The following is a 19705-nucleotide window of genomic DNA, read 5'->3' as shown; positions in this document are numbered from 1 at the left end:
GTAAAAGCACAAGATTTATCATAAATTTCAAACATAGTTATAAATATATAAGTAACTAAAATAAATTAAACTAAGTAGTAATGGTTAAATAAATTTTACCTATGTCGCAAATCAATTGATGACAACCATTTGTATTTAAGCGATTGATCTTAAGTAAGACATCTTTCACAAGAGCTTGGCAAGTATAATCGATAAGGTATTGCAGCCAATATTCAGCAGCATTATCGTATTTGGATGTTCCCGTGACTTAAAAAATTGGTAAAAAAATTAAAAAATGTAATAAACTAAAGTTTTAGGATTAGAAGGAAAATTGTTTTGAATAAACAAGTTTAATATTTAAGATCATAATCAAATTTTAAAATTGTATCGAAATCTAGGCTATATTGTTTTTGACTAATGATAATACAAAATGTGCAAAAAATTATAATTTCACATGGTTGGCAACTAGTCAATAGTATATTTGATCGGAAACTCTAAAATGTTATTTGTTATTAAAGATATCTTTTATAATGGTTAAATATATATTTGCATTAGTAGTTATTTAATATAAATACTCCCATAGATTGACTTGGGTAAATTAATTTTAGTCTTCTATTTTTGCAGATCACAGGTCAAAATAAAGAAAACAGCCTGATTTTAAACTTGCCTACTGCCATCTAGGCCTATTCAAAAAAAATTCGAATATTCGATTCGAATAGAAACGAATAATAAATTATTTGTTTTATCCGAATACGAATAATCATTTATTCGATTCGAATAAAACGAATTATTCGTAATATTTAATAAATTGCTTTTTTTAAAAATAAACTAACATTTGTCATTTCTATTTGATAACCTGCCAATCTGACAGGTGATGTGTTAATAAAAAGATTAGCAAAAATTTTAATTTCCCGTATTTTTTCAAAATTAATTATATTAAAAATTACACAAACCAAAAGTATATAAAAATTAGTGATGTTAAAAGTTACTTTTGAAACATAACTAGTTACAGTTACTAGTTACATTGGCAAAAACATAACTAGTTACAGTTACTAGTTACATTTTTACAAAAGTAACTAGTTATTAGTTACAGTTATTTTCAAAAGTAATTAGTTACTTACTTTATACATCATTCTTATGCGCATTATTAATTTATTGAATGCATTTATTTAATGTAAAAAAAAATTAGGATAAACAAAGTATAATCAGTTATTTAAAATAATATACAATTTATTTATATAAAAAAATATCGCAAAATTGAATATTTACATCGAATATAAAAATATATATTTGCATTGAAAAAAAAACATTTATTTTTCATAAAAATTAGAATCTAATAAATGTTTATTTGCTTTTAACAACAAATTAATTTCAAAGTTATTATCTAGGAGACGTGCTCGTTTATCTCCAAAAATGAGCTTACCTAGACTGAACAAGCGCTCTACGGGAGCACTTGATGTTAGAAACAACATTATATTTAATAAAGAGTAATTTTAACTTTGGAAAATCGTTATATAAAGAAAAAGTGTTGTTATTAGATTTGATAAAGTTTTCTATAAGTTCATTATCCAGAATATTTTGGCGCTTTAGGTCAAAAAATCCAACTACATCAAGTGATGTTGGTTTTAAGCATGATTCATTCGTCTGGGATTCACTTTGAGGTATTAAGGTAAATTTGAACGGGAAATTATAACAATTTCACAAAATTTTAAATTAATAAATTTAATTTAAAATTAATTTATCACAACATGATAAAAATAAAATTAATTATATGAATATATCTTTAAAAGTAACTAGTTACTTTTGGCAGTTACATTTCAAAAATTATAACTAGTTACAGTTACAATTTTAAAAATATAACTAGTTACAGTTATTTTTTAGCCAAAATGTAACTAGTTCAAGTAACTAGGTAACTAGTTACCTTAACATCACTAATAAAAATATATACAAACCAAAGGTATATAAAAATATATTATATCTTTATAATAAAATATTGTTAGCTGCTGCTTGCAATCATTGCAAGAGCATTATTAAATTCAAAGGCAAAACAACATCGCCTCTTATTAATCATTATAATAGATTTCATTCACATCTCTGTAAAAACAGTAATAAAATTGACACTTTTTTAAAGCCTATATCACCTTTTTCTTTATCTAAAAAAATTAATTATAAAGATAACTTACTACAATTATTTATTAATAATAATTTATCTTTTAAAATTGTTAATTCACCTGATTTTAAAAATTTTAAAATGATCTTGATTCTTCTATAAAATCGATATGCTCCAATACTCTTAAATTGCATATGTATAATACATTTGCAGAAAAAGAACAGTTGGTAAAGGATATAATATCCAAAAATAAAAGTCAGATTAATTTTTCATCTGATATTTGGACTAGCCCAACTCAGGTTCCTTTTTTTAGGGTTAACAGCCCATTTTATTGATGATAATTTTAAAATAAATAACATAATTTTGGATGTTGCTCCAATAAATGAACAACATTCAGGTGAAAACATATTTAAAGCCTTTATTAAAATAATTAAAAATTATAATTTGGAGAATAAATTTTTTTATATAACTCTAGATAATGCTACTAATAATAAAACATTTATTACATTTTCTTTAAAATATCCATCAATAAAAATAGGGCACATTCGATGCTTTGCTCATGTTATTAATTTAAAATCCAAAGAAATTTTAAAACTACAAACATTAGGATGATACGTAATTCTCCTAAAAAATTAAATTTATTAAAAAATATATGTAGTTAACTACGTCCTCCTATAAATTTTTTAAAACCCAAATTGGATTGTGAAACAAGGTGGAATAGCACCTACCAAATGATTGAAAGGGGCTTATTGTTAAAGCCTGCTATAAAAAAATTAGTTAATGAAGTTATAACTAATATTATAGTTCTTCAATAAAAACAATTATCAGAGGTAAACTAAAATTTATAAATAGGTAAATAATACTTTATTAACATAACATACAGGAGGAATGGGACGATCTTGTAAAAATTAAATCTATCCTATTGCCTTTGTATGAGACTACAAAAATGGTTTGTGGGGAAAATTATCCTACTTATAATTTGGTTATACCCTATTATATTCTAATTCTTGAACACTTAAAAAATGAGAAACCTTGTTTTCATAAAACCTCTAACAATGATTTCAAAGTGGCATATGATAAATTGTTGGGCTATTACAATTTAACTGCAGATGATGCAATAATAGCTACAATATTGAATCCCAGGCTCAAAATAGAATATTTTAAATCAATATCTCTTGATTATGATATTGATATATCCAGGTTAACAGACAAGTTTAAAGAGATTTACAGCAGATATACAGGTATTTAATTTACCCCCATTTAAATACATATCATTTTATTTTATAAGCTGCTGATAATTACAACTGCCAAAATAAGGATGTAAGTCAACAAAACAAGCTTGACATTGTTTTTAAACAAAATTATGTTCAACTATGTGAAATCGATTTTTACCTGAGTGAACCAAGATCAGAGTGATACTGATCCATTAATGTGGTGGAAGACAAAAGCACAAAGGATCCCCATACTCTCAAAAATGGCAAGAGATTATTTATCTATACAAGGAACATCAACTGCGTGTGAAAGACTTTTCTCAGTTGGCACTAATTTGTTGTCAAAAAACCGCATGTCGTATAAAGAAGAAAATATAAGAAAAACCCTTTGCCTTAAAAATTGGCTTAAAATTATAAATTAAATGAATAATATAATATTTTAATTTTGTTTATAACTTGATTATATTTATTTGTCATCGGATTATTATATTTTTTTCTGTTTGAAATCAAATTTGCAATAAAAAAATTTGTCAATATATTTGAGTATGATTTATTTTATTAAGAAAATTCATTTCAATTATTCGAATCGAATACAAATAGTAGATTTTATTATTCGTACGAATTAAATTATTCGATGCGTTTAAACGAATCGAATACGAATAATGCACTATTTGATTCGAATACGTTTTTGAATAGGCCTATTGCTGCATACTATCAAAACGATTAATCTTAAAATTATAAAACTGAAGCCTTTATTTTAAAAACTGTTAAAATAATTTAAAAACTGCATTTAATAATACAATGTATTCGTTTTATTTTGGTATTCAATTTATTATTTAGAATTGAGTATTTTGAATGTTGCTTATCTATTATAAAAAATTAAAGATATACACTGTTTATATAGTATACAAATAAAAATTTTGCTCTATGAACTCCTAATCGCTCTGTAAATTCTTTATAGAATGTGTTATAAATTAAATTTTATGCCGTTTTTATTAACTTTAATGACAAACGTAAAATTTCGTCATTTTCCCCATTGCCCTTGACAGATATCTGCAAATATAAAATCCAGGAAAATAAAATTTTATCCCAGTTTAATCTATGAATTTTATTGGTTTACAAAATTTTATTATCAGGTGAATCAAATATCGTTAATAAAGGAATTGCAAAATTATGATAATATTTGTAAAGGCTGATAAAATTATAATCTTTACTTATAATATTTATTTTAAAAACTTCAATTAGTTAGGCCATACCATAACCAAGGATCAATGAAAAGGAAATAATATTAACTCGTAAAATCATATGATTTTAGAACAGAAAACGAAATATTAATATAAAAATGAAGGAAAATGTCAAAATTATAATATTCATTTATGATTTAAGCATAATAAATATAACCATATAAAATAAATATTGTTTTAAAGTTAAATGCCTTTATTTGATTCTGATTGGTATATAGACCGAATAGTATTTTATCAGTTAAATATAGATTTTAAAACTCAAATAACATTTAAAAATAATGCCTTCCAAATAATATGTACTTATGTGAGGATCTGTATTTATTTCATCTGTTCCGTTAGCCAAGTGGGATCCGAAATATTCAAATGCGATTTTGTAAGGAGAATCATTTTCGAAAGAATAACTTTCCAAATATTGGGGTAAAAGTAATAGATATTGCCCAATCTGTGAAATAACGCCAAATAAATAAAAATTTTTATAAAAAGTTTTAGAATATTTAATGTCAAATCAAAATTGGTACAGCCTTTTAAACAAAAGAAACTTGGCATGATGGTTATAGTTATAAATTTATATATAATTCAAAATTTTAAAGCTCTGGTTCCAATATAACCGATGTTATGAGCTTTTAAAGTCAAATGTGGGTTAATTTTTCTTTTGTTGGATTTCAAATTACTCAAAATAAAATCAAAATTATGTATTATTTTGTAGCCCTTGAAATTTCGCTAAGAAAATATTAATTAAAAAAATATTTTAGCATTGTTATCCGGTAAAATAAAAACAATTTCAAGCTATGATCCAAATGCTTATCACTAATATATTTATAATTAAAATAGGAATTTAATTTTTTGAATAAAAAATAGAGCCTAGAAAACGCTATCGTTAAATAATAATTAATATGTAAATTTTTTTATTATAAAAATAGATCTTTTATATTTTAAATAATTATTTTATATATTAAAACATCAATAATTAACCCCTTTAAACATAATTCAATACTGTAAACACTTATTATAACTTCATGAGAAAATTTGTATGTACACCCGATATATGACAGCTACTAAGGTTATCTATTGAACACTATTTTCAAAAATAATTAATCATAAAAATAAGATTTTTAAATAAAAAAACTTTAAAACCTTCCATAAATTTTTTAAATACTATTAAAATTTCTTGTTGCAAGTGTAACATCAAAAATTTTTTTTTTAAATCCGGGCTTAGCCAGGCTTAAAAAAGGTTTTTTGAATTTGGAGCGGGGGCTTAAAAATGTCTATCTCTGGGTATATTTACACAAATCTAATATTATTTAGTAATTGCATCAAAAAAAAATATTTAAAAAGATAGCGCTCTCTATATTTAGTTTTCTTATTTTCAATATTATGATAAACGAGATAATTTTTAAATGTTTACATCTTCTATTCTAATTATTATTCTAAAGATGCGACAATACTAATGTTGTAAACGAACGTGTTCAATGAATGAAGTATTTTTGAGAAAAAAGGATGAACGACGTTCCTTTTATTTTTGACGAATTTTGAACGTGAACGCGTTCCTTGATTTTTACGTTAATTCAATTTTGGAAAATCTTCTTATTTTATTTATTAAAAATATTAATAAAAATTTTTTAAGAAAAAAGGTTTATTTTTTAAGCGGCTGTTCCTTTATCACATTTGACTTTTTTTTAACCAGCCACTATTTCTTTCCTATAGTGTAGTTTATTAATTTATAATTTATAGATTAGCGTAAGCATCAGTTTTTATCATCATCTGGTTTTGTTCAGAAGCAGATGAAATAACATTATGACCCAAATATAATAAATACTTAATAGTAACATTCTATATTCAATAAACTAATTCTATCCTTACCAAATGTAGAATGTGCCAAAAAGTATATCAGTTTGAAAATCTTCAAGTTCTAATTTAAAGGGATACATAATTGTAATATTTATTATTATAAGTATCCATAATTTATTTTAAATTGTTGTATTTTATATGCTTATTAAATTATTAAAATAGATACCTAAAGAAAAATCATTAAATATTATTATATACATAGGTATAAAATAGTTAATATCTTATAGAATTTATTTATTTTTCGTGTGATTATTTGAAATTTCGCTATTATTTATAAGTTTTATTTTGATAGTTGAGCACAATATATCTTATAGATAATAAATTATATATTTTTTTTATTGACTTAAAACTATCAATTTTTAAACATGGCGAATATATTGTGTTAAAATTTATATTAAATAAATTTAAAAAAAAATTAATCGTAAAGTTTTGAACAAACGTGAGTTCGATATTTTTGGAAATGTTTACGGCACTTGTGAATACTAATAATATTTTTTTAGGCTCATAGTGGAGATGGATCCGATTCAAACGTCAAATTATTTGATAATATACTCACTTTTTTCATACGCATATAGTTATAAACCATGACATCATTTTAAAGTAATTTAGTTAGCGAAATAAAAAAATGCCCTCTTTACGACTTTTAGTGTTTACTCTATTTTTTTCCTTCTTGAATAATAGATCATATATAATTTAACTAATGAATATTTGTTCATTTAAAAATATTAAATAATGTCTTAAAAAAATAACTATGAATGCTTTGTAGGACTCCGTCAATCAGATGATACTTTGACGTTCGGATCTGTCTCCGCTATGATTGCAGCCTAAATACTTGCGTCTACTATATTAAAAATCGGGTTAAAAATGAAGTCGACTAATTTATTTTATAAAAATTAAGTAAATAGTTATATACTGTTTTAGATGACCTTTAAACTTTGCCGGATTAAAAAGTCAAAATATAAAACCTCAAAATTTGCTGAATCCGCTTAAGACAGAATGTATGGGAACGGAAGCTATTAGAACATTTATATAATTTTATGAGATAGACTTTTGAGGGAACGGATACAAAATCGGATCAATTTACAAGATGAATGCAGCCTTTAAAAAAAAATTTCTAAATGAAAATTTTTAGTGCTAAAAGATAATATATAATTTGTCACTAAACTAAATATTTTTTGAGTGGGTATTTTGAGATTTGCTAAAGGAAGAAAAAGCCCACATTGGGCTTTGAAGGTCTATAACTAAGAATATATTTGAGATAGAACTATAAATATTTATACATTTACTATATAACCAACATACTGTGTTCCCTTTATTCCAAAAAAGTCTTCCTAAAATTATATTTTTTGGTCGATTTGTCATGGAATGGACCCCATATCTAAAAAATCAACTATAAAATATTTTAATTATTCATCATCTGAGGATAGAATATACATAAAAATTTAGGGCAAAAAATTCTATTAAACTAAAATATAATATATTAATTCAATTTTTTGGTTTTATTTTATAATCCATTTCATGCGATAACTTCGGTAATATATTCAGAAGGTATATATGCCATGTGTAGAGCAGGTGCATCACCATCTCTCAACTTGGTTAAAGTATGTTGGTCAGAAAACCACAAATTTTGAGTATGAACATTTCTTAAGTGAGTTTGTATAGGTTCACTCAAAGTTGATTTAAGAGCTTTTATGCTAAAAATACAGAGTGGGCGGAATGCTTCCTATAAATTTATATATAAAATAAAAATAAATATAAGCTAGAAACATGCAAGACCCGAATCGACCGGTTTAAAATAAAAAGAATTAATAGAGCCTGAACCGTTAAAGTATTTTGCAAAAAAGCAAGCCCAGCGTTTAGGCTGAGCAATAATCTGATAAAGTCTAAAAATTAAAAAAAAATATTTTAACAATATTTTACTTGTAATTTAAATTAGGTAGGAACCTGGAGTAAAAATTTCTGGTTCCAGTTCTGAATATTATTTTAATAAGTTCAGGTTCCTAAAATCTAAAAAGTTGGTTTTGGTGCCAAATTCTAATAAGGCAATCATATTTTTTTTTAAAAAAGTTAAACAATATATATAAATTATTGTCGCTTTTGTTAAAATAGGTTCGTGGAAATTGGGCTCGTATTCTTATAAATTCGATAAAAAGAATTCAGGGTCGGATTTATAGATTTTGTCTAGGTGTAAGGTGTGATCCGGATATAAGAGATTTCATCATCTAACACATCAAGATCACACCAATGATATAATAGCTCCCAATGTTTTTGAAACGTTAAATTTAAAATAAAATTTTTCATGTCATGAATTAAAATTATTAATATTAAAATATAGAAACATTACTGATATATAACCTAGCTTTTAATGCTTTGCAAGAGATATTTTGTTACATATTAAGAGCTCATCCTTATATTTATAGATTATTTAGTTCAAATAATGGGAGATATAAGCAAAAGGTAAAGGATATAATTTCTAATCTAATATATGGTGAATTCCATAACAAATCAATGAAAAACTAGATTTCAACTCTACCTCCTCAGATTTTTCTAAAATTTTTACAAGATATAGTATTTATTATAACTATGGAAAAAAAAGTTTAGCACCCAACTCCAAAAAGCGGCGGAAATACGGGCTCTTAAATATCGAAAAATGGGGTCTTTTGGACAAAATGCCCTCCTTATAATTTAGATATCTTTGGATATAATTGAGCTAGAAGCTTCATTTAAATTCCTCATACAGCTTAGTGGTTTTAATATAATAAATATGTTTTAAAAATTAATGTCAACAGGAAATAAGCTAGAATTAAATATGGGCTTTTATTTTTCTCTCAATTTTTTTATGCATGGCTATAGGATTTATTAATATATATGCAAAATTACAAGTTGGATAGAGCACAAATTTAGGAGATATGGTATTTTAATCATTAGTCTATGACAAATATTCTAAATAAATATTTGATATCCTATCAATCAATAATTGTTATATAAGTCAGAAGCTATCAAATATTTTATGTTTTATATTTAAAAATATAGTTATTTAAGATCTGGAAAAGTATTTTTATTTTATTTTATTTTTTTTTGGGAGAGGGGGGGGGATTGGTTAATTTTTTTGCCGAATAGAATTTCTTTCCTCATAAAAATATCTAAAAAAAATGCTAATCATATAAATTTATTGAATATGTAATTAATTTTCACAATACAAATATATAATATAACTAATTTTATTTTCCTTAAGAGGCAAAGCATTAAACTTTTGTATTCCGGGGTCTTTTGAACAATATATTTTTTCATATTAATCATCTTTTACATATGCGTGATTAATGCCAGTGATATTTGTACAAAAATTAAATAACTCTAAGGTGTTTAATAATTTATTTTAATATGGACGCGGAGGGTTACTCTTTCTCTTAACCTTTTGGTAAGATTGCCATGGGCTATTACAAAAAATTGTCATTCCGCCTTGATACCAAAAACAAGTTCATGATAGCTTAGATTATCATTATTCTTAAATTGAATTACTACACCATAAGAAGAAAAAATATTTTTGATAAATTTCGATTTAAGAAAAAGTTTAATACAAATTTAAAAAAATTGGTCTCAAATCTGTAAATAAATCAAAGATCTTTTATATCAATTCTTTAAAATTAGAATAGAATTTCTTAAGATTGCATAAAATGAGCATTTTCTTCAATTGGTTCTCTCTATTAACCTTTATTGTTAAAAAACGGTTTGTACCAGGCATTATACAACTCTTATAATCGGAATTTATTAAATTTTCCAATAACATCTATAATATAGTCTCAAAACACTTCCTGTTTATAATATTTGGATTAGATAAAACACCATTTTCCATGACTTATTTTTTGCTACCTTTGCCATTAATTCAGTCGTAGAAAATTTTTGTTATTAGGGTCCAAGAATAATTTGGTAAAATCGTAAATATATCAATTTTTCTCGAGAATGTAATGTTTTAAATTTATTTTTCAATTGTTTATGATTACAAATTCATTCCTAATAATAAAATTACATTCTGAAAAAATTATCAAAACAATCTTTCTTATTTTTTTCTTAAATTTTTTTTTATAATAAGATATCTTTTTCGCTTAATTATCTCTTTTTAATTGATGCTTCACCCATTAATGGTAATGAATCTTTTAGATCTTCAAAGGCTGAATCATTAATATATTTCTCGTGAAATATAGATGTAAAATGTTACTAAAAGAAGCATGTAATCTTACATAAGATACTGCAAATTTTACCGTTTTGTTAGTGATTTATTCTGGCTAATCATCCAAGAAGTACATTTCTTAGGCCTTAGCAAAGTATATGTTTATCCAAATTAAATGGATTGTAAGAACCAAGTAAATATATAAAATAAATTAGGAATAGCCCCCCCCCCCACCATTAATCTTTTATAAAAATACATAATATAATAAAATATTTATTACAAATTTTTAAAATTGATTAATGATTAAAATGCCATATCTCCTAAAACCTGTGTTCGGCCAAACTTGAAATTTTGTATATTTATTATTCAATCCTATAGTTATACCTAAAAAAAATCGAGAGAAAAAAAAATTGATTTTATGATCAATTTCGGGTTTTGACATTTAAATTTTTAAACAATATTTAACATTTATATTACTTTAAAGACTACCATTAGGCTATATAAAAAATTTAAAAGATGCTTCTATGTCAAGAGTGCATTTTGCTCAAAATGCCCTATTTTTCCATCTTTAGAGGCCTATATCTCAGCTGTTGGTTGGAGTTGGAAGCTAAATTTTATTTTTATTATTTATAGGGATCCAAAACGAACCTGAACCATTAAATAAAAACCGATATTTTTTATCTAACTTAAACCAAACCTAAACCGTTAAAAATATAGCCGAACCTGAACCGATAAAATGTCTCTGAACCGGTTCGAGACTCATGATTTTATGCTTATAAAATCATATGTAGGTTATTACTAGTATATTGCAAATTTTTTTTTATAGATTATTATCAATCACATTTGATTATTAACTGTCAGTCATAATTTTTTATAAACCTTAGTATATTGCCATTTTATTTTTAAATATTTTAAGCTTATAAATTATAAATAATGCTTTAAGAAAAATTAAATTCAATATATAAATTATTTACATATAGTATTATAAATGACACATCAAAATGTAATATTACTTATTGTTAAATAAATATGAAAAGCCATCATGGAGCAAATATTGAGCGTCACATAGAATTCGATAAAATAAACAATAAATCACAACAAAAGCCTAACATGTACAATGAATATATTTTTAAGATTCGTCTCATTCAAAATACATCTATAAGGATATAGTATAAATTTAATTTGTAAAAACATCTTTCCACACTAACTTGGGTAGCCGGCACTGCCAGTATGATATCAGACAATTTGTATTTGTTCTTCTTCATCATTTTCAGACATTTGATTGTCATCATCGCTATCCTCCAGAGTTGTTAAAAGATACTTTTTAAATGGATCTAGATATAGATACATCGCCTAAAAATTTATCTATATACAGATACAGCTTCTAAAAAGTTATCTTGATACAGATACAATTAAAAATGTATCTATGTAGAGATACATTTTTTATTATACTCTTAGATAAGGTTTGAATAAACCTAAATTAGGATTATATTGTGAAAATTCATGAAATGACTAAAAAATTTATTGACTCGATATCACATTTATCAAAATATAACTAAAATAATGATTTTTAGATATTAATATAATATATGATTAATATAAATAATTATTATATATCATTAATAAAATAATATAATATATGATTTGATTATAAATAATTATTAGATTTCAGTAACAACCACTGTCTGTCGACAAATTATATTTTTTTGTGGTGCTAATGTTTTGATCATTTTTATAAATGATGGATTTTCAACAATTGAAAATGGCTGAATGCTATCTATAATAAAATAAGTTATTAAATCATCTAAAGTGGTTTGGGTTAAAGTCTGAGGTCTCTAGGAAAAAAAATCAATGAACGATGAGCCTAGTCCAATATTTTCTTTAATAGATTTTTTCTCCTTCCCCATTTTTATTTGGATTAAGAGTGTTTGATGTTTTCTCTTAAAATTTAAAATTGTAAACATTTATTTAGTATCTATACCCTTAAATGTTTTACAATGTTGCAAGTTGAAGTAATGATAACTGAAATTTGCATATTTTTTGGTAGACATGGCAAATATTTTACTAACAGATATTTGTTTTCTTTATTTTGAGATATTATTTTAAAATATGATCTATAAATTGGCCATGGAAGAATGTCGTCATTTTTGTCATCAATATTATAGTGTTGTAAGCGAACGCGTTCAAAATGAACGCGTTCGTGAACGAAGTTCGTTTTTTTGAAAAAAGGTGATGAACGGCGTTCCTTTTCTTTGATGAACGCGTTCAATTTTACGTTCGTTCAATTTTAAAAACACTTTTTATATTTATTTATTTGAAAAATTAATATTAATCCGCATTTTTTAACAAAAAAGTCTTATATTTTTATTTATTTGAAAAATTAATATTTAATCCAATTTTTTAACAAAAAAGTCTTATATTTTTTAATCAGCTGTTTTTACTTTTTCCTCGTTCATATTGCAATTAACGTACCATAACGTGCTACTGCTAGAGAAGATAAGATTAAAGTTTATTAATTTGAATATTTTATATTTTAATTTTATAGATTAGCATTTGCATGTAGTGTTGCGTAATCGGCTAAAAACTACGCCTAAGCCTAAAAATCGGCTAAGTCTATTAGGCTAAGCCTAAAAATCGGCTAAGTCTATTAGGCTAAGCCTAATTAGGTAAGCCTAAAAATCGGCTAAAACTAAAAATCGGCTAAGCCTATATAAATCTGCTAAAATTAAATTAGTCAAAATTCTGCATCGATGCTGAGTATTAATTATTATTTATTTATTTTATTTAATATTTTATTATTATCAACAAATAAACATGATATGATTTAATATTTTTTATTTATATTATTATATTTTGAAATGAAAATAAATTTATTTATTTGATGTTATTTTAATAAAAAAAATAATATGCTGTTATATTGTAAAATTGTAATATTCTTTTTAATATAATTTATTAGTGATTTTCACAATCTTCTTTATAAATACATCTTTTATTGAGGAATTATATTGTAAGTTTTATTAGATAAATAAACAATCTTTTAGGTGAAATCTTTTATAATTTTTTTAAAATTATCTATTTTTTATTAAATGAGGTGGATTTTATAAAACTTTTTTGATGATTTTATATGATCTTTTTAAGGATAATATTTTAATGTGACAATTGTCATAATCGTTATTTTATAAGTTTTTTGAAGAAAATAGGTTAAAATAAGTATTAATAACATGTGAAAATATAAATTTAGTGAAGATGTACCAAAGAAAAGTGACAATTGTCATAATCGCTATTTTTAAAGTTTTTTGATTTTTTTTGACGACAATATGTTAAAATAAGTATTAATAACATGTTTAAATAAAAATTTAGTGAAGATGTACCATAGAAAATTGACAATTGTCATAATCGTTATTTTTAAAGTTTTTTGAAGAAAATATGTTAAAATAAGTATTAAAAACATGTTTAAATAAAAAATTTAGTGAAGATGTACCATAAAAAAGTGACAATTGTCATAATCGTTATTTTATACGTTTTTTGAATTTTTTTGAAGAAAATAGGTTAAAATAAGTATTAATAACATGTGTAAATATAAATTTAGTGAAGATGTACCAATGAAAAGTGACATTTGTCATAATCGTTATTTTATAAGTTTTTTAAATTTTTTTGAAGAAAATAGGTTAAAATAAGTATTAATAACATGTGTAAATATAAATTTAGTGAAGATGTACCAATGAAAAGTGACATTTGTCATAATCGTTATTTTTAAAGTTTTTTGAAAAAAATATGTTAAAATAAGTAGTAAAAACATGTTTAAATAAAAATTTAGTGAAGATGTACCATAGAAAAGTGACAATTATCATAATCGTTATTTTATAAGTTTTTGGATTTTTTTTGAAGAAAATTTGTTAAAATAAATATTAATAACATGTGTAAATATAAATTTAGTGAAGATGTGCCATAGAAAAGTGACAATTGTCATAATCGTTATTTTATAAGTTTTTTGAATTTTTTTGAAGAAAATATGTTAAAATAAGTATTGATAACATGTTTAAATAAAATTTAGTGAAGATGTACCATAGAAAATTGACATTGTCATAATGGTTATTTTTAAAGTTTTTTGAATTTTTTGACGAAAATATGTTAAAATAAGTATTAATAACATGTGTAAATATAAATTTAGTGAAGATGTACTCTAGATAAGCGACAATTGTCATAATCATTATTTTTTAAATTTTTTGATTTTTGTTGACGAAATAATAACATGTTTAAATAAAAATTTAGTGAAGATGTACTATAGAAAAGTGACAATTGTCATAATCGTTATTTTTAAAATTTCTTTGATGTAAATGGGTAAAAATATAGATTGTAAAATTAAAATTGCCTGAGTATATGCCATAGAAAAACATATGGTAATAATAAATTCTTCCCCAAAAACAGGAGCAAATTGGCATTTTATTACATTTGTTTATCGGGTCAGAAATTAATATGCAAAATTTATATCATAATATCTAATCCTAAGTTAAAAATTATTATTTTTTTTACCAATTTTCATCAGACAATCTTGTTTAAAATTTGGGTAAACTTTTTTTTCTATTTTAAAATCAATATCGATGCAAGTTAACTATTTTCGTCAAAAAAAATCAAAAAACTTTAAAAATAACGATTATCACAATTGTCGCTTATCTAGAGTACATCTTCACTAAATTTTTATTTAAACATGTTATCAATACTTATTTTAAAATATCTTTGTCAATAAAATTCAAAAAATAACGATTATGACAATTGTCACTTTTCATTGATACATCTTCACTAAATTTATATTTACACATGTTATTAATACTTATTTTAACATATTTTCTTCAAAAAAATTCAAAAAACTTTAAAAATAACAATTATGACAAATGTCACTTTTCATTGGTCTTCACTAAATTTATATTTACACATGTTATTAATACTTATTTTAACATATTTTTTTCAAAAAAAATCAAAAAACTTTAAAATTAACGATTATGACAAATGTCACTATCTTCACTAAATTTATATTTACATAGGTTATTAATACTTATTTTAACATATTTTCGTCAAAAAAATTCAAAAATAGCGATTATGACAATTTTCACTTTTCATTGGTACATCTTCACTAAATTTATATTTACACATGTTATTAATACTTATTTTAACATATTTTCGTCAAAAAAATTCAAAAAACTTTAAAAATAACGATTATGACAATTGTCACTTTTCTATGGTACATCTTCACTAAATTTATATTTACACATGTTATTAATACTTATTTTAACATATTTTCGTCAAAAAAATTCAAAAAACTTTAAAAATAGCGATTATGACAATTGTCACTTTTCATTGGTACATCTTCACTAAATTTATATTTACACATGTTATTAATACTTATTTTAACTTCGTCAAAAAAATTCAAAAACTTTAAAATTAACCATTATGACAATTGTCACTTTTCATTGGTACATCTTCACTAAATTTATATTTACACATGTTATTAATTCTTATTTTAACATATTTTCGTCAAAAAAATTCGAAAAACTTTAAAAATAACGATTATGATAATTGTCACTTTTCTATGGTACATCTTCACTAAATTTATATTTACACATGTTATTAATACTTATTTTAACAAATTTTCGTCAAAAAAATTCGAAAAATTAACCATTATGCCAATTGTCACTTTTCATTGGTACATCTTCACTAAATTTATATTTACACATGTTATTAATACTTATTTTAACAAATTTTCGTCAAAAAAAATCAAAAACTTTAAAATTAACCATTATGACAATTGTCCCTTTTCATTGGTACATCTTTACTAAATTTATATTTACACATGTTATTAATTCTTATTTTAACAAATTTTCGTCAAAAAAAATCAAAAACTTTAAAATTAACCATTATGACAATTGTCACTTTTCATTGGTACATCTTTACTAAATTTATATTTACACATGTTATTAATTCTTATTTTAACATATTTTCGTCAAAAAAATTCGAAAAACTTTAAAAATAACGATTATGACAATTGTCACTTTTCTATGGTAAATCTTCACTAAATTTATATTTACACATGTTATTAATACTTATTTTAACAAATTTTCGTCAAAAAAAATCAAAAACTTTAAAATTAACCATTATGACAATTGTCACTTTCATTGGTACATCTTCACTAAATTTATATTTACACATGTTATTAATTCTTATTTTAACATATTTTCGTCAAAAAAATTCGAAAAACTTTAAAAATAACGATTATGACAATTGTCACTTTTCTATGGTAAATCTTCACTAAATTTATATTTACACATGTTATTAATACTTATTTTAACAAATTTTCGTCAAAAAAATTCGAAAAACTTTAAAATTAACCATTATGACAATTGTCACTTTTCATTGGTACATCTTCACTAAATTTGTATTTACACATGTTATTAATACTTATTTTAACATACTTTCTTCAAAAAATTCAAAACTTATAAAAGAACGATTATGACAATTGTCACATTAAAATATTATCCTTAAAAAGATCATATAAAATAACATCAAAAAAGTTTCATAAAATCCACCTCATTTAATAATTAAATAGATAATTTTAAAAAAATGATAAAAGATTTCACCTAAAAGATTGTTTATTTATCTAATAAAATTTACAATATAATTCCTCAATAAAAGATGTATTTACAAAGAAGATTGTGAAAATCACTAATAAATTATATTTAAAGAATATTACATTTTTACAATATAGCAGCATATTATTTTTTTTTATTAAAAAAACATCAAATAAATAAATTTATTTTCATTTCAAAATATAATAATATAAATAAAAAATATTAAATCATATCATGTTTATTTGTTGATAATAATAAAATAATTACATTAAATATAAATAAAATAAATTATTTTACTAAAATAAATAAATAATAATTAATGCTAAGCATCGATGCAGAATTTTGACTAATTTATTTTAGTCAATTTTTAGGCTTAGCCCATTTTTAGGCTCCTAATTAGGCTTAGCCGATTTTTAGGCTATACCTAATTAGGCTTAGCCGATTTTTAGGCTATACCTAATTAAGCTTAGCCGATTTTTAGGCTATACCTAATTAGGCTTAGCCGATTTTTCCACCTAAAATCTCGGCTAAGCCGTTTTTAGTCGGCTAAAATTAGCCGATTACGCAACACTATTTGCGTGGATATAAATATTTCATCATCAGATTCTAAAAATCAAAATTCATATTAGATGAATTAGAATTACCATGGCCCAAATATCAAAAATATTTCACTGTTTTAAAATCAAAAGGTAATTCAATAGTTGCCAAATGTAAAATGTGTCCAAAAAGTATTATATCAGTGTCAACATCTTCAAGCTCCAATTTAAAAAGACATCTGATTGTAACATTAATTATTTTATATTATATAATATGTATAACTATATAGCCAGTTAATAATTTATTTTAATTGTTCTAAGTAAAAATAATTACATAATATATATATAGTTAATTATAATAAGGCATTTTAATATTAGTATTTAAGAAAAAATTTTTATAAATTTATTTTTTTATCGCTCTATTAAATTGTATTTATAATTTTTTTTTTTTTCTTTTAAATATTATTATTTTTTTTTACCTTTATTAATTTCTATTTATTTATTTCACATAACACCTAATTAAAAATATTATAATTTATAAATTATAATTATATAATTAAAAATAAAATTCTAAAATTGAGTCCCCAAAAAGGAACCATAATTGTGTCTAAAAATTTCTATTTGAATTTTTTGTCGAATAAAAAGGAATTCTCTTGGTTCATTTGTGAAAAGTCGTATTTTATTAGCAAGATTTTTTAAAAACAAAAATGTTGAAGGCGAAAAATGCCCGTTAGTAGAAGTCACAACTGGAGTGAATAAAAAGTTTTTAAAATTTTTGTATTTGTTTATCTTTTTAATTTCAGCCTGTGTTATTAAATTGAAATTTATGTTTGAAGGGAATGATGAAACACACGTGTAGTCCCATATGAGTGATTTGCCGAGGGCCCAAGGTATGGTTGTCATACCATCAGGTCTTAAACCATCTACTTGAGATAAATTTGATGGTTCGAGATTGTTAGGAATGTGTGCAGCTGTTAAGCTTCTATTTATTATATGGTTTACAGCTGAGTGGCGTTGATGTCGCCCTTGACTAAAAATGCAATTTAAGACATGTCTACCCTTTGAATCAACGGGTGATTTGCATTTGACGCAGGCATGAGGCTGTACTATATCGCAACCTAGACGTAGACCAATGGTTACTCTCAGTTGTTCATCTGATAAGAGATTACCAAGGTTGCGACTAGGGAGTGATTCTAACCATTCATGACCACCAAGTCTGTCAGATAATTGAAGGAGTTGAATGCAATCTAAAGGTGGATTGACTGATATATCTGTCTGGTATTTAGAGATTAAAGGTGTGAAAAAATTTTTGTGTGTGATGATTGATGGTAATACGGTGTTAATGGGTGTGTTTGCCTTCCATTTGTCAATAGAGTCGTCTAATAAACGATCGGTAGGGCATATGAAGCCAGAAATAATAGAATTGTTAGATAATCTAGATGATACGAATGATGATAAGGATAAAAGATTGAGCGGAAAAAAATCTAAACCTCCTAGTTTAGAAGGTAGCTGAGCAAGTGACCAATTGAATGAGTTTAAATTTATGTTTAAAATTTTTTCCAGAAATATTTTAAATTTATCCTGAATTTTAGATATGAATTCATTGTTTTTGAAAAAAGATGATGATCGGAAAATATGCATAAATTTAGGTATGTACAGGCATTTGCGAATTAAAAATAAAGATTGATGAGCTGGTAGGAGACTAAGAATGTGCTCCATACTGTAAAAGCTTTTAAAAATCTTGTTGAGAAAATCTTCCGATTTGGTCGCATTAGCTAATGGGGACCCAAGTAAGGTTAAGCTGTCAGGAGCAATGATTTTGTAGCCTTCCAACTTTTGTGGCTTATTGTTTAAGAAACATAATTCTGTTTTATTTATGTTGAGTACCAGGCCGATAGCTTGGGAATCGATTTCCAGGTGTTTTAAGGCGCTTAGTACATTAGCTGAAGGGCCACATATGGTCCCATCGTCTAAATACCATAGATT

The 19705-nt window shown here is 24.0% G+C and overlaps 1 protein-coding gene across 4 annotated transcripts in view; it reads right to left on the bottom strand.

The window, feature by feature from the left end:
* Window positions 1–19705, bottom strand: part of LOC135931175 (conserved oligomeric Golgi complex subunit 7-like) — a 56111-nt gene that overhangs the window by 19978 nt on the left and 16428 nt on the right. For all 4 annotated transcript variants that reach the window (XM_065468089.1, XM_065468090.1, XM_065468091.1 and 1 more), the window contains 3 exons: window positions 7921–8115; window positions 4845–4986; window positions 100–246 (listed from right to left, as the gene is read on the bottom strand). In XM_065468089.1, coding sequence (XP_065324161.1) covers window positions 100–246; window positions 4845–4986; window positions 7921–8115 — 484 coding nt within the window. The remainder of the gene's footprint in view (window positions 1–99; window positions 247–4844; window positions 4987–7920; window positions 8116–19705) is intronic.

Source organism: Gordionus sp. m RMFG-2023, chromosome 1, assembly GCF_954871325.1.
Source record: "Gordionus sp. m RMFG-2023 chromosome 1, tfGorSpeb1-WG-v2, whole genome shotgun sequence".
Classification (NCBI taxonomy): Eukaryota; Metazoa; Nematomorpha; class Gordioida; order Chordodea; family Parachordodidae; genus Gordionus; species Gordionus sp. m RMFG-2023.
This window is presented reverse-complemented; position numbering and strand designations above follow the sequence as displayed.